The sequence below is a fragment of the Tachysurus vachellii genome, chromosome 6 (assembly GCF_030014155.1).
Source record: "Tachysurus vachellii isolate PV-2020 chromosome 6, HZAU_Pvac_v1, whole genome shotgun sequence".
NCBI lineage: Eukaryota > Metazoa > Chordata > Actinopteri > Siluriformes > Bagridae > Tachysurus > Tachysurus vachellii.
In genome coordinates, this window is record NC_083465.1 from 14289920 (window position 1) to 14314387 (window position 24468).

The window sequence follows — 24468 nt, forward strand, 5'->3', positions numbered from 1 at the left end:
CATACATCATACATACATTATTCATGTCTAAACATTGGTCCAGAGGTGAGCGAAAAAACCCTCCCATACTTGCCAATTGATAGGGAAAAATTCTCACCTTGTCAGCTTTTTCATGCTCGACAGTGTATTCATCACCTGGACCTTGCACTTAAACATATATATCCCAGCATGTTATATGCGTTTACATGTTTTCATGTCATATTAATTATGCATTACACGTCATGTCGATTACAGATCATTTATAGTACTAGATTACTGATGTGCCCTACTTATTACATACATCATTAGTGGATACATTATAAGTGAAGGTTATCTATTACTTTTTGTGTGTAGGTTCTCTTCGTTGTTCTCTGTCGCCTCTTAGAACGGTGTACTTCTGCCCCTGGTGGCTTTGCACCACGTAGAGAGGCTTGGTGGGGAACAGGGGAGAGGTTACTAGCACTTCACCCCGTTCCCTAGGTTGCCTTCCAGCCCTTGCACTTGGTAAGGCTTCCAAGAGCTGTTCTACTTTTACGGGTTGGTCACCCCATAGTCTATCAGTCCCTGCACAAATCGTGATGGTTTCCATGTTCTTCCACATTGGTGTGTTCAAAGAATGCCACTCTAGGTTTCCCACCTTGAGTCCATACGATACCTCTCGCATCAGGTGGTATTTCGTGTATGTTACCCAAATCTGGACTCCTTCCTCGTTCAAGGGCCCGTACACCTGTTTCTCCCGTGCTGCTACCCACTTTCTGTCCATGGTGATGTAGTCTGCCTGTCGTGGAATTGGGTTGTCCCAGTGGGTCAAATTCCACTCTCCCAGCTCGTCACTCAGGATGTCCCTGCTTTGTCCCATATTCGTCATTTTTTTCTCCACTCTTCCTGTTACTTTACAGGACACAAAGAACACGGGGACAAACAACACATAACACCATTCTAGTTTTCTAGGTTATAAATAGTTCTACGCAATGTGTACTACTTAGGTTTTAACTTGAGGTGCTTTGTATATACTTCATTGTTTTTTTGTTTTTTATGTAATTTTATGTTACTTTTTTTATATTTTTTATTTTTCCTTCCATCTTAACATACCACACTACATTTTATTTACAGGAATTTTATATTGTCTGGGCAGGCCAGTGCCTTTTTAGGGATGTCATATATCCCGAAGGTTTTCATTTCCATGTACTCTGGTTCAATATTTTCTACGATCTGCAGATTCTGTCCAAATATAGATTGTGTGGCATTAGAAATCATTTTACGAATCAAAGGTATCACACAGCAAGTAATCAGCATTAGTATTAACAAGAATGTTGCTAGCACCGTCCCCATTCGTGTTAGAATAGCTCTCCAGCTTCCTGAAAACAGCCAGTACCACCAAGTTCCTCCGGTTGTATCTGGTTTGTGGGTGTTTCGCACATGTTCCATGCGCAGATCCTCCAATGCTTTGAGGGCAACGGTAAGGTTACCTCCTTCCCCTGTATGCATTGGTATTACTGAACAACATTCATCTCCAATCAGACTGCACACCCCGTCATCGGGTGCTCTCATGGTATCGATGGCAAGTCTGTTTTGTAATGCCATTACAGATACTGCATGTAATTGTCGCTCGATTCCTTGAAAAGCTAGGATTGTGGCGTTTACGAATCGCTGTTGATTATACCATATGTAGTTGATCCACTCTGCGTTTTTCTTCATTTGTAACCATGGAAAGAACACTAAGAGGTTATCCACGGCCGATTGTCCCTGTGCTCTATACTCATCCGGGATGCCTACCGGAATTCCTGCCCAGTCTACATAAACGGATTTATCCTCATCATAGCTGAACCTTTTCCGCCTCCTTGGCAATCTAGTCGGCGCAGGATTCGTGATTGGTCCGAGAGTCGGTACAGGATTCTCTATCTGTCCTATGGGCAGAACCCTTAGGGCCCCAATCAGGATTACTGGGGCACAGATTCCTCCCCATTGCTCTGGAAGTTTTTTGTCGCAATGACTGTCCCTGTCCGCAATACCAGAATACATCTGCTATTGGCAGCGTTCCTTTTTTCACCAGGTCGGAGATTGTCCAGATATGTTTCGATATTTTCCCGTCTACCCCCAAAGATGATACTCGTACATTTTTATTGGCTTCCCACACTTCCTCACAGTTCTTTAGTTCTCCCAGTTTTTTATGGCCATATCCTCTGTAGCAGTGGGGAAATCGTAGATCGTGTGCTATTTTCACATTTCCGGGTGGCTTGGAAGCTATTGGTCTTGTTATTAGGGAGGCTATGCTCTCACAGCTTTCTTCATACAGATGTTTAGTGCCATACCTTATTGGTGTTTCTCCAGGCTTACTTATCGGCCTTTTCACTGATGGAATAGCTGGGTCGAAGAAACGATTCAGACAGAACGGGACACATCCCTGGAATGTGCATGGTGACATAAGCTTGCAGCTCCGCATCTGGCATGTTGCTAAATTTCCTGGAATAGGGACCACCCTAACAGGTAAGTTCCTCCGAGCACATATTACACAGTCTGTTTTCACAGTTTCTTTGGCAGTGAACATCAGCCATTTAAGGTACAGATTTTCCGTTCCTTGGTTGACTTCTTCCAAGTGTTCCAGTATTGTTTGTTTTGCTTCACGCGGTACCCGTGTTTGCTGGATGCCTTCTGGGTTCTTCTTTTCCTGGCTCTTGCTGGTCATGTTGTGGGCGTATGATTTTACATTACTGCCTCTTGCGCCTCCAGTTTTTATCTTCCACATTTGAGTACAGTCTATCTGGACCTTTGTTCGCTTTATGGTTCTCAGCAGCCCTGCTGCTATTATGAGTATAGCTGCTATCGCCATCGTTATTAATATTGCAGACATTGGGTTTATTCTTCTAACATCTCTTTGGGTCATTTTCATTTGTTCTCTGGTGCCACTTGGGGCCATTTTCAGCTGCTCTGGGGTTCCCGACGGTGGCTGTGTTCCTGTTGCCGAGTTCTTGCTCTTGTTCTGGATGCTGGTCCACCCCTTATATCTTCAGGCCCTATATTTTCTATCCCTTGATCTATGCTGTCCCACCCAGCAAGTATCTGTTCCCACTCTGCCCTGTTAATAGTGGACGGTATCTCAGCCTCAGGTAGGGTTGGGCTGCCAGCCCGTTCTTGTGTTCTTGCTGCTTGGGGCAGTTCGGGAATCTGTTCCACTTCGCGTCTTAGTGCATCTAGTGCCTGTTCTACTCCTACCCTCCAGCGATTCTCCTGTTGTGGGCTGATCGCTGTCTGGGAGGTTCCTTCCTCGGGCTGCCCCAGCCTGTCGTCTCCCGGGGCCCCTGCTGATGTTTCAGGTAGCACCTCTGGCGGTGCCGGACACGGATCAGAGTGCTCTTCTGGCGGCACCCTCCCTTCTTGGGTCTCGTCAGGCCGTCTTTCTTCTGGTGGTGGGTCCTCTGTTGGTGTGTCTTCGTCTTCCTGTGTCTCAGGTGTCTCAGATGTCTCTGGTGCTTCAGGTGTCTCCGGTGCTGGGTCCTGTGCCTGTCTGGTGAATACTTCTGGGGCTGAGGGGGCAGCTGGGTCTCGAGCACGTGTGCAATGATTGAGGTGGTACCATCCAGCCTTACCTTCTACCTTTATGGCTGTTGGTGTGGCTAGGGTTACCTTGTATGGTCCTGTCCTTCTTACGTCGTTCCACTTCCTTTTGAAGGCTCTGATGTACACCCAGTCTCCTGGTCCTACTTTTCGTAGTTCGTCGGGTAGTTCTATCGCTCTCGCTTCTGTTGCCCCTTTTACCTGTTGAAACAAAGTTCTGTGTATTTGGGTTAGGTGTTTTACATAACTAGCCAGTTCCTCTTCTAATTGTTCGAGTGGGGGGCCTTTGTAGGGACCTCTCAAGTACGGCACCGGCATGGGTCGACCCGTAAGCATTTCGTGTGGTGTCAAGTGTGTGATGCGATTCGTCTGCATGCGCATACTCATTAATGCCAATGGTAGTGCTTGTACCTAACATTGGGTTTAACCTGAATTTGGACTTGACCTGCTGATTTAACGAATCCTACATCCGTCTGATGCTTTGTCCACAAGATATCTGGTACCCTTTCCAGCAGTGACTCGTCTTCATCGACTCCATTCTCTGTCCTGAGTGCTAGTGTATGCGTTGACAACGGCATGTGCCTCTCTATCCATGTGTGTGTAGCTATCACGCTATCTACTGCCTTTTGTGCGAGGCGTGTGTACCTGCCATCTGGTGAAATGTGTATGTAAGCATTATGCGTCGGTTTCCACCCTCTGACTTGAGCTGCATCCCTAACCATTGGTCCTAAATCTTTCGATTCAAATCCCTCTGCTACCATGAGAGAGACATGTGGGGCTGCACTTGGAATGTGATGCCACGTTTCTAGCTCATCCTTCAGGATTGTCATGGCGGCTACTCCTTGTGGGCCTATTATCACATCTGTTGTCGTTATTTCGAACTGTTTTGTTTCCATCAATCCATTCCACAGTTGTCCATACTCTTCATTCTCGCTGTTATAGTCATAGTATAAGGTACAATGCAAGGGGCTTTTTGGTTCCTTGCAGTCTGGCCGCATGGCCTGTATCCACGTTTTCCATTTCGTGTAGGTCTGGTTTAGTTCAGATGTTTCAGGGGTGATGTATTCCAGCCAATACACTGTATCCTGTGTCCTTCCCTTGTCCGCTTCCTTTAGTAGGTGTTGACCTGCCAACGTTTCATCTGGGAAAGTTACCCAGACTCCTGTTGGGCTACAGTGTATTTTTGCTGCTAGTTTGCACAGTAAATCTCTTCCCAGTAAGTTCACTGGGGATTGGGGTGAGTATAAGAGTGGTGCCACTATCGTGGTGTCTTCAACTGTTAAGGTCTGGGGCTCCGTGAATTTCAATATCTGTGTTGTCCCCGAGAAGCCAGTAGTCTTAATCGAGTTACGTGAGAGGGGGAGTCCGGAGCCTTCCTGTCCTATACATGAGAAAGTGGCACCAGTGTCTATCATAAAGGGAACTGATTTCGTACCGTTAATAGACACCATAGTTGTTGGTTCCTGCCTTGGATGCAGTGTGGTGACGTACTGCATGTTCTCCCCCTCCGGCTTCTCTGGGCATCCTCAACTCCAATTCGCTGCAGGCCCTGTCCAGGGTCCTGCTTGTCCTGACCATTGGTTGGGACCAGTTACTATCCCTTGCTGACCTCTGTGTTCTGGCTGTCCTGGTTGATTTTCCCATGGATTGACCTGACAGTTTCTTCTGGTGTGTCCTTTTCCACCACATCCCCAACATTCAAGGGTTTGTGTTCGTGGGTTGTTTCCACTAGCCTGGGGATTCCCGAACTGTCTTGGTCCTGGGCCTTGGGCCCATCTTTGCCATCGTCCTGGCCCCTGTCTCGGGCCTGGTCCCCTCATAGGGCGGTTTTGTGGTGCCCCTTGAGTACCGAGGTGGACATGTATTGGGGGCATAGGTGCTTGTGACATCATTTGTTGTTGAGTACCTGGGGGTATTTGTGCTGGAGGCAGCGTAGGTTGCTGCATGTATGTCTGTGTCGTTACTTGGGGTGCCCGGGTCGGTGCCATCTGAGTTATATTTGATGTAGCAGGTACCAGTACTGCTGCTTCAACTGTTGGGGCTTGCAGTGAGGCTTGTATCTTTCCTGATTTTTCTTTTTCTCTTCTGGCTTTGGTGAGTTCTCCTAGTTGAGTTTTGTATAGTTGTGTCATTAGTGCTTCGGTTGCATCTTTAGCTTCTCTCTTCTTTTTCCTGTGTTGTTCTATGTGATGTACGAGATGAGCTTGAAATGTTTCCCAGGGTAGGGTATTCAGGCCGACCACATTTTCTAGTGCTTCTTGTACTGCCGCTGGCATGCATCTTTTTAGCATCATTTTGAACAAGCCTTGGTTTGTCTCATTCAGGTTCCAGGCTGTACCCGTCTCTTCTAGCCATTTGGTCTGGAAGTTCTGGATGAACTTTAAGGCATTTTCTTCTTCGCCCATTGTTGTGGCTTCCAGTTTACCTGGGTCCATCTTGGTGGGGTACATGTCACGTATTGCATCCCACACGCGATTTCTGTAGGCTCCGAAGGCCAAGTCGTCATCTCTTTCTGAATCCATCGTATTCTTCAATCCTGCTTCGGATAATATTTCGGTCGCTTTGCTTTTTCCTATCACTTGGGCCAGTATGGCCTTGATATCTCCGACTGCCAGCAGGTGGCCAGTTGTTTTTTCTTCAAACTTTGTTATCCATTTCTGCCCTCCCTGGCATATGTCTGGGAGTTGGTTTGCTAACCCAGTCATATCCATAAATGACCAGGGCACATAACGCACTTCTCCTCCCTTTGCTATTAAGGGACACTGGCTCACTTCCGGTTCTTCCATCACAGTGGCTGGTAGGTCTTCTTCTGTCCCATATCTTCGCGGTGCCCTTACCGGTCTACCTGACTTTCTCTGTTGTGGACTCTCCGGCTTCTCTTGTTGACCTTTCCGGCGTCCACTACTGGGCCAGTTACTCTCCCAGCGTCTGTGATTCTCTTTCTTTTCCAGTTCGGTTAGGTTGTCATCTTCTCGTTGAATTGCTTCTTCTATTTGTCGCATTCTTTTTTCCATTTCTGCAGAACTTTTCTCCAGTGTCCTTTTAGCATATGCATCGATTTCCTCAGTGTGTTTCAGTTGTTGTTCCAGTCGGTTGAGTGACTTTACCAGTTCTTCCTGCATCTGTTGATCTTCTTTTCTTCTCAATGCTGTGGCTTCTGGCTCTATGTACAGTGTCCCCTTTACTCTTCTTTCAACAAGCCCATTTGCATTTCTTGTGTCACTGTTGTCTGGTGCTGTCCTGATTCTGGTGCTTTCCTCTTCTGATATTTCTCTCCATCGTCCTTGTTCTGCGGAGTGTTCTTCATCTCGGGTGTTGTTAGCTTGACATTCTTCTTCCATCTCGCTTTCCTCTGGTGCCGAGGGTGTGCTGGTGGAGAGACCTATTTCTTTCAGATAATTGTTGCTTTCTTCTCTTAGTCCATCTAGCTGCAGCTTTCTTTTAGCTGTTATGGGTGCATCTTGATCTTCTGTTATACTGTCCTGATGACCTGTTGATTCCACTCCGTCTACGTCTCCGGACAGCTTAACTCTTCCAGTTATTGTTCCTTCAATTTTCGTCCACTTCTCATCATTTTCTTGCACCACCATTTGTGTTACACCTGGGTATCGCTTCCTGTGTGTTTGCAGTCCACGATGTGTCATATAGGGTGGGAGCTTTTCCTCACTGCACCCGTCTCCTTCTTGTCGTTTCTTTTCTTCCTCTTCTTCCTTCTGTATTACTTTCTGTATTTCTTCTTCTCTTCTTTCTATTTCTCTGCCTTCTTCTTCAAACCAGCTAAGTATTTCTAGCCTTTTTATCCTTTTTCCTCTCGTCTTATCATCTTCTTTCCCTACTCTCCAATGTCGCAACATTTCTTTCACTTCTTCACACCTTTTTAGCCTAAATGTCCCTTCCTTCGGCCATTGCAACACTCCCTGTGTCCTGTCATGCCATTTCATCATACACTTTCTAATGTACTTTTCATCTGTTTTGTGTTTAGCAATCACCACTTCCGCCGGTGTTGGCTGACTTGTTGTTATTACTTTCCCCATGACGCACCCTTGTCGCGCTCTGTGGGCGCTGCTTCTTTCTCCTAAGTTCTGGTTGTGTCTTGACCAAACCAAATGTACGTTTATTTGCTTGACAGTTATCGCTGGTCTGACTGGTTTCTTCCTCCTATATACCTCCGATAATGTGTTTATCTTATCTATCAATGATGATACTGCCAATCCTCTCTCCCAATTCACACTCCTTAACTCTACAGTAACTATTGCTGTAAGTCCTGAGCAGTAGTTGTTTTGGATAGGTCGAGCTTGATTGAAATCTATCGCAGGCTCGTCTTCTTCACTGTCTGGATCCTTTATAAAATCAAACAAAGGGATGGTGGCCTTAGTAGCACTAGGATCTTCCACTAGTCTCCGTAATATGGGACTTAGGAGTGTGGGTTCCCAAAGTTTTTTGAACGTTTGCGTCCAATCAATCTCAGGAAACTCAACCTGTAAATTCAACAAGTTATTCCACTTAGTCAGATACCACAATTTAGCAGCAATTAATTCTCTCGACTGCCACCTTTCAACTCCACACTTATCTTTAAATGTGCGCTCGTCCCAAAAGTGTGTTCTTATGCCTTTCGTTTCTATAAGTATATCTTGTGGTGCCATTAACTATTCAACTTGCCCGACACAAGACTCTCAACCACCAGAGGGAGCCAACCGTACCAAGTGATAATTATTTTTACTCTGTTCGTCCTTTAGATACTAGTTTTCTTCTGATGCTTCACTGTTTCTGCACTGCAGACAGTCATAAAATTCAGTAACTACCACTATGTAACCTCCCGGAAAATCCTGGAGCTTAAATCTTCTAACACGTCGGCCTTCGATGTAATACTGGGTGATTATTAAGTCACGACCTGGATTGGTAAGGAGTAGTAACACTAGTGGACTGTCGGCCGATACCGTCAATATTCTTGGGGGGACCTGGCTTCTATATTCTTCCTCAAATCTCAAAAAACTTGGGTATAATGCTAAAACGGTGTACCACCATGTAGTCATACGTAAGCGACTTGATTATTCTATGTTCAATGTGGGTCCAGTTTTAACCCTACGTTTTATTTTTGGAGTATTACCTCAGGGGTTCTTCTTCTGGTTCAATGATGCTTTCAACGTATCTTATCACTAGTCTATATTGATTGTGGGATCTAATTAATCTGTATCTTATGAGGTGTAGCTTATCGCCTTCTAGTCTGTTCTCTGTTAAATCATAAGATGGGTTTTCTAACAACAACTGCACAATTGGATGATTAGGAGCTACTGTGCGACAAATTTCTGAGGCTATGCTAACGTTATTGCCTTCTTCGATGCCTACACAGCAGGGAACCAACATGTGGAGCGTCATTCGGGGCTATTTTTACTTTGTCTTAGTCCTATTAAATGTATTTTACAGTAGTATAACACTTATCTTTGTTTAGTCTCTATATTATTTTTACCTTTTCCTGCAATCTATTACTGGGGCTCTTTCGGAGTCCCTCTGCTCAGATTACTGAGCACTTAAATGAGCTGTAAGCCACTATATGCAAATTAAGGGCTATCTCTATGGCAGTCCACAGTCCACAGTCCACATACATCAACAGTCAGCCTAGTAATACATCAACAGTTATACAAGCAAATACGACAGTTAGTGAATAAGACTAATTCCTACACACACTGAGAAACGCACTGGTAATACACTAAATCCTACAAACCTGATAAGCCAGTATTCCTACTGTACTTTTAACATTTATCAGGAAACACAATATAGGGAAATCAGCTTAGCCATACAAATTCGCACAGCAGGGAAATCAACTTTTTGTCATAGGAATCACATACAGCAGGGAAATCAGCTTTTTGTCATGGAAAATTACACATAGCATGAAAATTAGCTTTTTTGTTATAGAAAATTACACACAGCAATCACACATGGCCACACAAACCCACTCATCACATATACATACACACAGTAATGCAGATCTGCCTTTGACACATAAAACCACACACACAGCAATGCAAAGCAACTTCAGCTTCTTTTTCACACGTAAAAATCATACACAATGTAAAGCAACTTCAGCTTCTTTTTCACACGTAAAAATCATACACATCAATGGAATTCCACTTCAGCGCTTTTCTCACAAGCTTCTAACACAATATCCTCACACCGATCTGACCAAGCAGCCCTGTGCCCTTCACAGCGGTATCTCAGATCCTTCCGACCATGCAGCCCTGGGGCAGCTGTTTATACAGAGAAACAAACACTTAAATTGCCGTCTCACTTGACAGCTCGCAATGAGCCTTTTCACTTACTCCTTTCTGCTCACCTTTGCTCTTTCTCTTCCCTGTATAAAGACAATGAATCTACTTTTCTCCTCTATTCACCTTTGTGCTGCAACATACCCCAGCGGTATCTCGGGAAATTTTTAACTTACACTATCTGCCCGTTCAGACCTGTCTTTACTCAAAGACAGCGGTAGCCGCAGATGAAACAATAACCTTCATGTGCACAAACATTTATTACCCGCGGTCTCACATACACTTTTTACCAATCAATGTTTGCAAACTTCACATAATCTCTCCCAAATCCAGTCTTTATATCTTTCATGAAAACGAGCAATGTTTTTTGGTTTTATGAGTCAATTACAAGTTTTAGTAAGATCTTTTGGATTTCAATAATCAAGGATTTCTTGTTAACAATCCTTTGGATTTTCTATAAGTCAATCAAACTTTAATAAATCCTTTGGATCTTTATAAAATCGAACTGCTTACTAGGTTTTTTTTTTTAGGAGAGTCACGGAGCTGATCCGTCCCAGAAATGGGGCCGCTCCGGCCGTACAGACCACACAAGACTATAGCAGATACTTTGATCTAACAGGTGTTCTGCTTACCTTTTTCTATGATGGCCAAAGTTGTCTGGTCTGGACGGCGGCGCTATGGCTCCCCACGTCCGGGGTTCGGGGGTCCCCGTGGACTCTCCTGGCTGGCTCGCCAAAACAATGTAGGAGAAAACCGACTCCAACCTACATTGGCCCAGGCTAGCTCCTGCAATCTGACTATAAGTTTAAACAACTGTTCTAAGTAAAAATTCAAAGAAGAAATGATCAGCCAAACTCACGAAGACTGGATTCAGTTGAGGTAGGTTTATTGACAGTCGTATAGACAGCAATTAACCAGCTGGTACCAGGGATACAAGTTTGTCCAGTAGACGATACTTGCACCGAAGCACTGCTGATTGCAACAAGCTTATATACAGTTCTGACATGCCCCCCCCTTTTTTGCCATACCCCCTTCGTTATCCAATCATAATTCCGCTCACGTACACAGTTTCGCCCGCTTCAGAAATTACCATTATTTCCACATTGGAAAGTTTTGCCCGTGCTTTAGGCCCTCTCAATTTTCCATTATTTCCATCCGGAGGGCCCCGGTCTCATGGACTTTGGACCTACGTCATCAGGCCATGGAGTTTATAAGTTGGTTTCATGTGCTTTTTGACTTATTCTCTTTTTCTGGGGTCTTTTTCAACACAACTCAACATAACACACTTATTCATGGGTATGTATGGATTTTCCTTGTACTCTAGCACTTTTTCTCTTCTATATGATTAAAACCTGTTCTTCTACTGTTCAGTCTCTGTGAAGATGGTGTGCAGTGGTCATTGGTTTACTCATTACCCCAGTGGCCATGTATTGCATATGCTTACTAAGGCCCTGCTTGTGGTGTGTTCTAGCTTCAATCTCTGCATGGGTCGCACACCTTCTGGATGAAACCGACCTTTCCACACCTTCACCTACTGCTGATCTTTTTACTGAGGTCATTACTCATTATATCCAGGATATGGAGAGTCGTGGTCGACCCAGCGACACGTCTGCTGTTAAGGGGGTTGATGTTTCAACACAGACTGCTACAGTTGTTACCAAGTCTACTCAGACTCTTCCACCTCCATCTACACATACTCAGGCTACTCAAGCTCCATGGCGTGTCAATAAAAGGACTCAACACCCTCCTCGCTATGCTGTCAAACCTTTTTATGTTAAGAAGTGACTCCTCATGATTGTGCATTTCTTTATTAAAACCCTTCTGCTCAGTTCTTCCTCAATGCTGTGTGCGCGTGTCTTTTTCTGCCTGTGTGTGTGTGCGAGTTGGTTTCTGTGTATTCTTAGCCTATAGGGGTGGTTAATCAATCACTGACCCCGACGACCTGCTTGCTTCCTGACCTATGCACAGTATAACACTTGACTCTTGATGCACGTTTTTCTCATCTCATCTTTCCCCTGGGCCGTGGTGTATCTTTATCTTATAAAAAATCCCACAGCACCCTGTTAGCCTTGTCCTGTGTATTTTATTTTCCTGCTTTAACACCTCTAATTGACAGGCCACTTAATCTGCTATTTAACAAGCCCTTACTGACTTCTTGTGGGTGTGTTCAACTGGAGAAAATTTTAAAATAGGCTAGGTCAGGGATACTCCGGCACCAGGGTTGGAAACCACTGGCATGTTTTACTTTGTCAAAGCTGATTGCTTTTTCTCTCTGGAGGTCCAAAAGCCTAAGGCTACTAAAGTGAAAATTCTTCTTTTTTTGCATTCTTGTCAAATTTAATAAAAACAATTTTGCACTCTGCAAATTTGTGCTAAACCTTATGAATCATTTTAGATCAAACCCATCAGTCATCTAAACACATGCTTCAGTAGAAGAGATAGAGTTATTATCATGGTCAATATCTCAGATTTGCTTACAGTGAAATAGTGCTTTACTTAAATGTTTACTGCATTTGCTTTTTTTTTTTTTTGTATTTCAAAATGCTAAAACTTCTTGTTTATTTCCAATTGTGTTGTAATAAACAGATCCCAGATTTTCAGTCTAGTCTCTCTAGACTTTTGGACCATGCTATTAAGCGTATCTTCCCTCTGTCAGCACTGCAATACATGGGCTGTGTTAATAGCACCTAGAGTGTATTTGTACGTGTAGACATGCAGAATATGTTTTGATAATTGTGCAGAGCAGTGCACCTCCACCTTTCTTGAATTGCAAGACATTATCATGATTGAGAGTAGGTGCTGAGCATGAAATTGCTCTTCTGCGCATCGTTTTTGTGACTCGGAATGTGAATTAATACATAAGCATCAGTGAAAGGATTAAACAAACCTCTGCCTCCCTTCTTTACTTCAGAGCAGTTCAACCAGGAGGGCCTTTAGGACAGGACAGAGAAGCCAGACATTTACCACTAAGGATTATATGTATTGTAATTAATCTGATTATACACACAGAGCCAAGTGGACATTATTCCATAATGCTAACTGATATTGATTGATTCAAAGTCTGCTTGGTCATTCATTGGTTTAAAACAAGGATGCTCCTAGACTTGTTCTGAAACCTTTGGATACATTCAAGTAATTTGTAACCTAATTGGAACACAACAAAATCTACTTACACTAATGACATGTATGCAATACACTCTTAGAAAAAGAGATGCTCAAGCGTACTCCTAGTGCTTGAAGCATTCTTTGTAAATGAAAAAATTCTTGGGTATTTTGGTCACTATTATTACATGACAGTTGCCTCCACAAGGTCAGTTATTTTACACTCATTTACATCAACACTGTATTAAACTGTATTTTATTGTCGAAAAAAAAACAGCAAATAATGAAGTTAAACAGTTAAACAAATAGCCTTTAGTGAGGTAGAAACACATGCAAAACACACTGAGTGACTTTTTGCACTGAAGACATGCTGTAATCAGAGGGGGGAGGAGCAACGTGGGAGGAATAGTGGAAGATTCAACAAAATTACCTCAGGTATTACCTCAGGGTTAATTATTTAATCAAGCTACTCATTTCTGTGTCAAGGTGTTAGTCTTATTTTCAACAATTCAAATTATGTAGAGTATTAAAAGTCTCAATCTCAAATGTAGTTTGAATAAATTCATTTCATGTATGTGTAGTAATGTTAAGTGGTCAGATAGCTAAGTACCTAGCTTGTATTCTAGCTCTCTAGTCAAACTTTCTAGTATTTTATACCTAGAGCTTAAAAAAAAAAAAAAAAAAAAAAAAAAAAAAAAAATTTTTCCGTTGAACTTTTGATTTGTATCTAGAACATGCACCTTGACAGAACATTGTATACCTGATCAGTTCTGGAGTTTCCTAAAATACTATACTATATAATCTGCACTTTTTCATAATACTCTATAATTATTATATAATGTATAATTTCATAATAACTTTAGAATAGAATAGAATAGAATAGAATAGATCTTTATTGTTATTGTTTAGAACAATGAAAAACGCAGCTCTACAACTTTAGCAGCAAACAAACATTGTAAACAATGTTTATAAATACGAGTGTCCTGTACTACACTGTAAAATACTGTAATCATATGGTTTGCTTTACAATATTGCAGGATATTTGCATGATGAATCTCATCATGAAACTCATCACCCTCCTGTCTTTGTCTTGGGTTCCATAACACGCATTTGGTCAAAATTGAATTCCGGTGAATTTTTCAACCCAAAACACCTTAGACGACCCGGTGACCCTTATTGTTTTTTGGACATAAAAACTGACAATGTTTAACCAAATGTGTGCTTTGTTCAAGGGGGTGCAAGACTAACATTGTCTTCCTAACATAATTTCCTTCTGTCATGAACTGCAGCTGAAATCTTAGCTAGGAATCTGTATTATTCTGTCCTACAGTATACAGTAATCATTTGGTTTACTATATCGCGTTCTTTTCTTATGTGGTGTTTATGTAACATTTCCCCATGGTTTCTGGACAGAGGAGTTTTACTTATTATGTCGAGCTAGATTTTTTGGAAGTGACAATTAAGAAGGGAATGAATATATATCATTGCTAATGTACATTGACTGAAAACCTGTACAGCTACTCATTCATGCAATTATCTTATCAACCAATTGTGTAGCAGCAGTGCATAAAATCATGCAGATACAGGCCAGCAGCTATGGGTAATTTTCACATCAACTGATTGCGCCAGAAATGTGATTTCAGTGAATTTGACCGTGGCATGATTGTTGGAGCCACACTAGCTGGTATGAGAATTTCTATAACTGCCGATCTTCTGGGATTTTTGTGTATAAAATAAAAAGGGTATAAAATATCTCAAAGAAGCCACTGCCATTAGGGAATAACCTTGCCACTTAGGGATGCACTTGGTCTGCAACAATGTCTCGGTTAGGGTTACGGTCAAGTAACATTTACCATTTGCCCCCTTCTCATAGTGCATTCTGGGGCCATCTCTTCCCCAGGATAGTGACACACACGCACCCAGCTGTTCACCAGATGTAAAAAGAAAATCTGATTCCTCAGACCTCCTTTTTCCATGGCTCCCTGGTCCAGTTCTGATGCTCACATGAACAATGTTGGCACTTAAGCAGGGAACAGGGGTCAGCTTGGACACTCTGACCTCTCTGTGGCTTTACGTCCCGATACGCAGCAAACACTTTGTGATGCACATTGTGTTTTGACACCTTTCTATTATAGCCAACATTAAGCTTTTCAGCAAATTGTGCCACAATAGTTCTTCTGTGGAACTGGCTTAGAAGGATGTTTCCCCCTTCCCACATGCATCAATGCCCCATGATCTGCAGTTTTGGAAATGCTCTATACCTGTCAATCACAATTTAGCCAAGGTCATAGTTGTTCAGATTTTTACGCTTACGTGTGTGTGTGTGTGTGTGTGTGTGTGTGCAAGCTTTCATTCCTTGAGGAATCCTGATGGTATTCTGACATTTTCCACCTATCAAATATCATTCTGATAATAAAATAATTTATATTAAAGAACATGCTTTTGCTTTTTCTTGTTGTGGATAAATATTCTTTCAAAGGTACAAGAATCCATGTAGAGTGCTATTGTGTTAAGACAGAAATGCATTTGTGCTGTTTTGTTGCAGTCCTGAGCAGGGATTGGGAAGGCATTTTACATTTGCAGGTGCTTTCACTGTAAACAGCACCCATGTGGTGTGAGCTGTGATGTCATGCCCAAATTACAGTCAATTAATGTTTGTTGTACCAGAGAATGTGGGTTGATTACAATGATTACCGCAGCATGGTTGCATTCTCAAATCAAAAGTTGTTGATTATTTTTCTTAAGAAGAACGATTGTAACCTAGACGATGGGTTTATATTTATGCCCTTGTTCTAATACATGCTTCTCATAACAGCTCATTCACACGATCTTGTATGGTAGATGATCTATATAATGATATAATAATAAACCGATTAAGAATATGTTATGTTCTTATATAACAAAGGTAAGCAGATAATCTTTGATATGGTGATAAGTTTTCTGAGTTTCAATAGACATTAATTTGATAAAGGAGTGTCCTAACTTTATAAAAGTAGAACTATATATAGTTGTTCCACTTCTTTTTTAAGTTAATAAGACAAAAATGCTGCTCGTCATGTTTCAGAGAGCCCAGAATCTCATCTGTACTGAAGATTCGAATCTCGTGAATGTTCTGTAACATTAAACGTAACTATTAACAAATAAGATGTTAATTTTCACCGTGTTTTTAAGTAATGTTACTTTATAATTCATTCAATATTGTAAATATTATAAGAGGAACACTGCAACCTATTTAATTTTAAATATAATACTTACAGCACACTTTTTAAAGGCTTGTGTGGCCTCTTTCTTTGTGTTTATCTATATCTATCTTTTTTGTGAGCAGTTGCATTAGTATTTTCAGTTAAATCCTAAACATGGGGAGAGTTGCAGTGAGCTCAGCATTCATACTTGCTGTGTCCTTGGCCATGAGTTTCATATCAGATCTCAGATTTTTATTTCCTAATTGTAGCACAAGATGAAAAACAGATGAAATCACAAGAAATATGTATAAGACAAGAAAAATTTGATCAAAAGAGCATTATTAAAAAGAGGTACAGATACTGTATATCACCAATTATATGTTTTTATATAATATTTTAGGTGGTATAATTATTCTAAAACAATTCAGATGATAAATAAATTAATTGGTGATATTGATCAGAATCATTTTGATCACATGCTTTGTTCGAATGTTCTGCCTTTCCAGCTCACTCCTGTTGGCACTACCATCTTCACTGGTTTCTCAGGAAACAATGGAGCCACTGACATTGACGACGGTCCAAACGGGCAAATCGAATACGGCATCCAGTACAACCCGTATGACCCGGTAAAGTGTGGTTCAAATACTGAAATCTGTATTTTTCTTTCTGATATTCTGCAACATTTATAAATGTTTAAGTTTAACCTCTTGCTTTCTCTTTTTAAACCTTGGTGTCTTTCTCTCTCAGATGTCAAACAGGACTGTTCAGGTGGCTAGTACGCTGTCTGGTAACATTGTCCTTGCTGAGAGACTGAACTATGAAGAAAGAACGCGCTACTTAATCATAGTCCAGGCCAATGTAAGAGCTTTTACAGTTGTGGTTATGCTTATGTTATAATAGACAACATTTTTAGATTTAATCAAACACCTTTAAGCTAAAAGGGATAAGCTTAAAGTATTTTCATTTAATTTAATTCTTTTTTATTTTTAAAAAAATCTGCTGTATAGTTGTATACTACCTTATATTTGCCTGTGCAACTTGTTTTCGAGTATTCATGAGTTTTAGTGCAATCATTAGTATTGAAATATTCCTCACTTACATAACAGCATGTTGACACTCATATCAGAAAACATAAAGGCGACTTTGTTCTACAAACATAGATGGAATATGGGGATATCATCTAGAAATCCTGGCTCCAGGCAGAACCTCAGCACTGCTAAACTCTGCTCTGCTTGTAATGTGCCCTTAGACTGACCGCACTATTCATTTTGATGTTCCACCAGAGTAACTGAATAAATGCCTAGGCATGCCTTCATAAAGCCAAGCAACCTGCAATTCTGCCTAATCAGTGTGGCTGCTCCATAAAGTTTTTCTCCAGTGAGCAAACCACAGTGATTTCTTCAGAGGAAGATGAGAATGACCTTACATGCCTAAGGATATTGCTCAAAATTTGCTAGTCTTTTGCCGTATTCTCACGTTTAAAACTTTTAAAACCCTGAACATACTATAACATTCTAGAAGTTATGAAAATGTCAGTATAATATTTTATTCTATACCTAAATGCAGAATCATAAAAAAATGGTTTGGTGTGCACAACCTTATAGAATCCCACGTGATTGTTAAAACAGTGAAACTTTTAATTGTACTCTTACATTGTTCATTGCTAAGATTCATTCTCTAAACAAACAGGGAATGCATTTCCCAAATGATTTGAGTCACTAAGCACTTAACAAGAGCTTCTCCGATCCCTTTCTAACTGAAGTAGCACATAAGCAGCCTGAACCCTTTGTTATTTTTGCATGCAGGTCTACCTCTGAAATGCAAAGGCTATTAATCCTGATGTGTTTTAATTAACTCTTCAACTAACAAAAGTAATTAACTCTAATTATTTATCCAGCTACATTATGACTACCAAATAAGGTTACATAGTGATTGTTCAAATACAGAACAGGGGAATAAAGATAAGAATAATTATGCATCAGAATGAGAGCTGTTCAGGGTGGAGCTGTTTAATGCTGCAATCAAATATAAGCCCATTTCACCTGTCACAATCCGTCACAAAGGTGAGTCAGATGCAAATGCATTTTTTAATACAGTTCTAGGCAGATGTATTCAAAATGCCAATCAAAGTCAAAACACAGGCAAGTTTCATGTGATGAGTATACACGGAATGCTAGGCGAACCAAATGAGCCAAAGCTTCTTGACTTGACTTGACTTGACTTGACATCAAAAGAGGCAAACAATCAAACACGGAATAAAATACACTGAGAGGACAAGAAGGCTTGGTAATGTCTGGAGTGAAAACACAGGCTTTCTGGAAAAACTGGCTCACTAGAAACTTACAACTGGCTGAATGTTTATAGTCTATTTCTATTAGGTTCAGGTGAAATTGTAAACAGGATTCCATGGTTAAATGTCCATGGTGATTGTGGAGGAGTAAACTGTCATGGTTACTGCATTATGTAGTTAGGGTAGGGTAGTTATGTAGTCTGGAGCCTGTAGTCTGGAACGTGTAGTCTAGAGCGTGTAGTCTGGAACGTGTAGTCTGGAGCATGTAGTCTGGAGCTTGTAATCTGGAGCCTGTAGTCTGGAATGTGTAGTCTGGAGCCTGTAGTCTGGAATGTGTAGTCTGGAGCGTGTAGTCTGGAGTGTGTAGTCTGGAATGTGTAGCCTGGAGCCTGTAGTCTGGAATTTGTAGTCTGGAGCGTGTAGTCTGGAGCCTGTAGTCTGGAGCATGTAGTCTGGAGCCTGTAGTCTGAAGCGTGTAGTCTGGAGCCTGTAGTCTGGAACGTGTAGTCTGGAGCCTGTAGTCTGGAACGTGTAGTCTGGAGCGTGTAGTCTGGAACGTGTAGTCTGGAGCATGTAGTCTGGAGCTTGTAATTTTGGAGCCTGTAGTCTGGAATGTGTAGTCTGGAATGTGTAGTCTGGAGCGTGTAGTCTGGAGCGTGTAGTCTGGAATGTGTAGCCTGGAGCCTGTAGTCTGGAATGTGTAGTCTGGAGCATGTAGTCTGGAGCGTGTAGTCTGGAGCCTGTAGTCTGGAGCGTGTAGTCTGGAGCCTGTAGTCTGGAACGTGCGTAATCTGGAGCCTGTAGTCTGGAGCTTGTAATCTGGAGCCTGTAATCTGGAATGTGTAGTCTGGAGCCTGTAGTCTGGAAAGGGTAGTCTGGAGCCTGTAGTCTGGAATGTGTAGTCTGGAGCCTGTAGTCTGGAATGTGTAGCCTGGAGCCTGTAGTCTGGAATGTGTAGCCTGGAGCCTGTAGTCTGGAGTGTGTAGTCTGGAGCGTGTAGTCTGGAGCGTGTAGTCTGGAGCCTGTAGTCTGAAGCGTGTAGTCTGGAGCCTGTAGACTGAAGCGTGTAGTCTGGAGCCTGTAGTCTGGAACGTGTAGTCTGGAGCCTGTAGTCTGGAACGTGTAGTCTGGAGCGTGTAGTCTGGAGCCTGTAGTCTGGAGCGTGTAGTCTGGAGCCTGTAGTCTGGAACGTGTGTAGTCTGGAGCATGTAGTCTGGAGCCTGTAGTCTGGAACGTGTAGTCTGGAGCGTGTAGTCTGGAGCCTGTAGTCCGGAGCCTGTAGTCTGGAGCCTGTAGTCTGGAACGTGTGTAGTCTGGAGCGTGTAGTCTGGAGCCTGTAGTCGGGAGCATGTAGTCTGGAGCTTGTAATCTGGAGCCTGTAGTCTGGAATGTGTAGTCTGGAGCCTGTAGTCTGGAATGTGTAGTCTGGAGCGTGTAGTCTGGAACGTGTAGTCTCGAGCATGTAGTCTGGAGCTTGTAATCTGGAGCCTGTAGTCTGGAATGTGTAGTCTGGAGCGTGTAGTCTGGAGTGTGTAGTCCGGAATGTGTAGCCTGGAGCCTGTAGTCTGGAATTTGTAGTCTGGAGCGTGTAGTCTGGAGCCTGTAGTCTGGAGCGTGTAGTCTGGAGCCTGTAGTCTGGAGCGTGTAGTCTGGAACGTGTGTAATCTGGAGCCTGTAGTCTGGAGCTTGTAATCTGGAGCCTGTAGTCTGGAATGTGTAGTCTGGAGCGTGTAGTCTGGAATGTGTAATCTGGAATGTGTAGTCTGGAGCCTGTAGTCTGGAATGTGTAGCCTGGAGCCTGTAGTCTGGAATGTGTAGCCTGGAGCCTGTAGTCTGGAGCCTGTAGTCTGGAGCCTGTAGTCTGAAGCGTGTAGTCTGGAGCCTGTAGTCTGAAGCCTGTAGTCTGGAGCCTGTAGTCTGGAACGTGTAGTCTGGAGCCTGTAGTCTGGAGCCTGTAGTCTGGAGCGTGTAGTCTGGAGCCTGTAGTCTGGAATGTGTAGTCTGGAGCGTGTAGTCTGGAACGTGTAGTCTCGAGCATGTAGTCTGGAGCTTGTAATCTGGAGCCTGTAGTCTGGAATGTGTAGTCTGGAGCGTGTAGTCTGGAGCGTGTAGTCCGGAATGTGTAGCCTGGAGCCTGTAGTCTGGAATTTGTAGTCTGGAGCATGTAGTCTGGAGCCTGTAGTCTGGAGCGTGTAGTCTGGAGCCTGTAGTCTGGAGCGTGTAGTCTGGAACGTGTGTAATCTGGAGCCTGTAGTCTGGAGCTTGTAATCTGGAGCCTGTAGTCTGGAATGTGTAGTCTGGAGCGTGTAGTCTGGAATGTGTAGTCTAGAATGTGTAGTCTGGAGCCTGTAGTCTGGAATGTGTAGCCTGGAGCCTGTAGTCTGGAATGTGTAGCCTGGAGCCTGTAGTCTGGAGCGTGTAGTCTGGAGCCTGTAGTCTGAAGCGTGTAGTCTGGAGCCTGTAGTCTGAAGCGTGTAGTCTGGAGCCTGTAGTCTGGAACGTGTAGTCTGGAGCCTGTAGTCTGGAGCCTGTATTCTGGAGCGTGTAGTCTGGAGCCTGTAGTCTGGAACGTGTAGTCTGGAGCGTGTAGTCTGGAACGTGTAGTCTTGAGCATGTAGTCTGGAGCTTGTAATTTTGGAGCCTGTAGTCTGGAATGTGTAGTCTGGAGCCTGTAGTCTGGAATGTGTAGTCTGGAATGTGTAGCCTGGAGCCTGTAGTCTGGAATGTGTAGTCTGGAGCGTGTAGTCTGCAGCGTGTAGTCTGGAGCCTGTAGTCTGGAGCGTGTAGTCTGGAGCCTTTAGTCTGAAGCGTGTAGTCTGGAACGTGCGTAATCTGGAGTCTGTAGTCTGGAGCTTGTAATCTGGAGCCTGTAGTCTGGAATGTGTAGTCTGGAGCCTGTAGTCTGGAATGTGTAGTCTGGAATGTGTAGTCTGGAGCCTGTAGTCTGGAATGTGTAGCCTGGAGCCTGTAGTTTGGAATGTGTAGCCTGGAGCCTGTAGTCTGGAGTGTGTAGTCTGGCGCGTGTAGTCTGGAGCCTGTAGTCTGAAGCGTGTAGTCTGGAGCCTGTAGACTGAAGCGTGTAGTCTGGAGCCTGTAGTCTGGAACGTGTAGTCTGGAGCCTGTAGTCTGGAACGTGTAGTCTGGAGCGTGTAGTCTGGAGCGTGTAGTCTGGAGCGTGTAGTCTGGAACGTGTGTAGTCTGGAGCATGTAGTCTGGAGCCTGTAGTCTGGAACGTGTAGTCTGGAGCGTGTAGTCTGGAGCCTGTAGTCTGGAGCGTGTAGTCTGGAGCCTGTAGTCTGGAACGTGTGTAGACTGGAGCCTGTAGTCTGGAGCCTGTAGTCTGGAACGTGTAGTCTGGAGCGTGTAGTCTGGAGCCTGTAGTCTGGAGCCTGTAGTCTGGAGCGTGTAGTCTGGAGCCTGTAGTCTGGAACGTGTGTAGTCTGGGGCTTGTAATCTGGAGCCTGTAGTCTGGAATGTGTAGTCTGGAGCCTGTAGTCTGGAATGTGTAGTCTGGAGCGTGTAGTCTGGAGCGTGTAGTCTGGAGCCTGTAGTCTGAAGCGTGTAGTCTGGAGCCTGTAGTCTGAAGCGTGTAGTCTGGAGCCTGTAGTCTGGAACGTGTAGTCTGGAGCCTGTAGTCTGGAGCCTATAGTCTGGAGCGTGTAGTCTGGAGCCTGTAGTCTGGAACGTGTAGTCTGGAGCGTGTAGTCTGGAACGTGTAGTCTGGAGCATGTAGTCTGGAACGTGTAGTCTGGAGCGTGTAGTCTGGAGCGTGTAGTCTGGAGCCTGTAGTCTGAAGCGTGTAGTCTGGAGCCTGTAGACTGAAGCGTGTAGTCTGGAGCCTGTAGTCTGGAACGTGTAGTCTGGAGCCTGTAGTCTGGAACGTGTAGTCTGGAGCGTGTAGTCTGGAGCCTGTAGTCTGGAGCCTGTAGTCTGGAACGTGTGTAGTCTGGAGCTTGTAATCTGGAGCCTGTAGTCTGGAACGTGTAGTCTGGAGCGTGTAGTCTGGAGCGTGTAGTCTGGAGCCTGTAGTCTGGAACGTGTGTAGTCTTGAGCTTGTAATCTGGAGCCTGTAGTCTGGATTGTGTAGTCTGGAGCTTGTAATCTGGAGCCTGTAGTCTGGAATGTGTATTCTGGAGCGTGTAGTCTGGAGCATGTAGTCTGGAGCTTGTAATCTGGAGCCTGTAGTCTGGAATATGTAGTCTGGAGCCTGTAGTCTGGAATGTGTAGTTTGGAGCGTGTAGTCTGGAGCGTGTAGTCTGGAATGTGTAGCCTGGAGCCTGTAGTCTGGAATGTGTAGTCTGGAGCGTGTAGTCTGGAGCGTGTAGTCTGGAGCCTGTAGTCTGGAGCCTGTAGTCTGGAGTGTGTAGTCTGGAACGTGCGTAATCTGGAGCCTGTAGTCTGGAGCTTGTAATCTGGAGCCTGTAGTCTGGAATGTCTAGTCTGGAGCCTGTAGTCTGGAGCCTGTAGTCTGGAATGTGTAGTCTGGAGCCTGTAGTCTGGAATGTGTAGTTTGGAGCCTGTAGTCTGGAATGTGTAGTCTGGAGCCTGTAGTCTGGAATGTGTAGTTTGGAGCCTGTAGTCTGGAATGTGTAGTCTGGAGCCTGTAGTCTGGAGCCTGTAGTCTGGAATGTGTAGTCTGGAGCCTGTAGTCTGGAATGTGTAGTTTGGGGCCTGTAGTCTGGAATGTGTAGCCTGGAGCCTGTAGTCTGGAATGTGTAGCCTGGAGCCTGTAGTCTGGAGCGTGTAGTGTGGAGCGTGTAGTCTGAAGCGTGTAGTCTGAAGCGTGTAGTCTGGAGCCTGTAGTCTGGAACGTGTAGTCTGGAGCCTGTAGTCTGGAACGTGTAGTCTGGAGCGTGTAGTCTGGAGCCTGTAGTCTGGAATGTGTAGTCTGGAGCCTGTAGTCTGGAATGTGTAGTCTGGAGCGTGTAGTCTGGAGCGTGTAGTCTGGAATGTGTAGCCTGTAGTCTGGAATGTGTAGTCTGGAGCGTGTAGTCTGGTGCGTGTAGTCTGGAGCCTGTAGTCTGAAACGTGTAGTCTGGAGCGTGTAGTCTGGAGCCTGTAGTCTGGAACATGTGTAGTCTGGAGCTTGTAATCTGGAGCCTGTAGTCTGGAATGTGTAGTCTGGAGCCTGTAGTCTGGAGCTTGTAATCTGGAGCCTGTAGTCTGGAATGTGTAGTCTGGAGCCTGTAGTCTGGAGCCTGTAGTCTGGAATGTGTAGTCTGGAGCCTGTAGTCTGGAATGTGTAGTTTGGAGCCTGTAGTCTGGAATGTGTAGCCTGGAGCCTGTAGTCTGGAATGTGTAGCCTGGAGCCTGTAGTCTGGAGCGTGTAGTGTGGAGCGTGTAGTCTGGAGCCTGTAGTCTGGAGCCTGTAGTCTGGAGCCTGTAGTCTGGAATGTGTAGTTTGGAGCCTGTAGTCTGGAATGTGTAGTTTGGAGACTGTATTCTGGAATGTGTAGCCTGGAGCCTGTAGTCTGGAATGTGTAGCCTGGAGCCTGTAGTCTGGAGCGTGTAGTGTGGAGCGTGTAGTCTGGAGCCTGTAGTCTGGAGCCTGTAGTCTGGAACGTGTAGTCTGGAGCGTGTAGTCTGGAGCCTGTAGTCTGGAGCCTGTAGTCTGGTGCGTGTAGTCTGGAGCCTGTAGTCTGGAACGTGTAGTCTGGAGCGTGTAGTCTGGAGCCTGTAGTCTGGAGCGTGTAGTCTGGAGCCTGTAGTCTGGAACGTGTGTAGTCTGGAACGTGTAGTCTGGAGCCTGTAGTCTGGAACGTGTAGTCTGGAGCGTGTAGTCTGGAGCCTGTAGTCTGGAGCGTGTAGTCTGGAGCCTGTAGTCTGGAGCGTGTAGTCTGGAGCCTGTAGTCTGGAGCCTGTAGTCTGGAGCGTGTTATCTGGAGCCTGTAGTCTGGAGAGTGTAGTTTCGAGCCTGTAGTCTGGAGCCTGTAGTCTGGAATGTGTAGTCTGGATCGTGTCATCAGTAGTGTGTCGTCTGGAGCAGCAGTTTGTGTTCCTGACTGTACTATCTCGATGAAGGTGATCAGTGGTGTGCTTAAAACATTTCATTTATTCCTTCTTGCAAACAAAATGGTTATAATAAACACAATACTAT

General features: G+C 44.0%; 1 protein-coding gene across 1 annotated transcript in view; it reads left to right on the top strand.

Annotated features, from left to right (window-relative positions):
* Positions 1-24468, top strand: part of pcdh15a (protocadherin-related 15a) — a 185766-nt gene that overhangs the window by 57058 nt on the left and 104240 nt on the right. Inside the window, exons 7-8 of the mRNA XM_060872456.1 lie at positions 16588-16707; positions 16829-16939. Of these exons, the coding sequence (XP_060728439.1) occupies positions 16588-16707; positions 16829-16939 (231 nt within the window). The remainder of the gene's footprint in view (positions 1-16587; positions 16708-16828; positions 16940-24468) is intronic.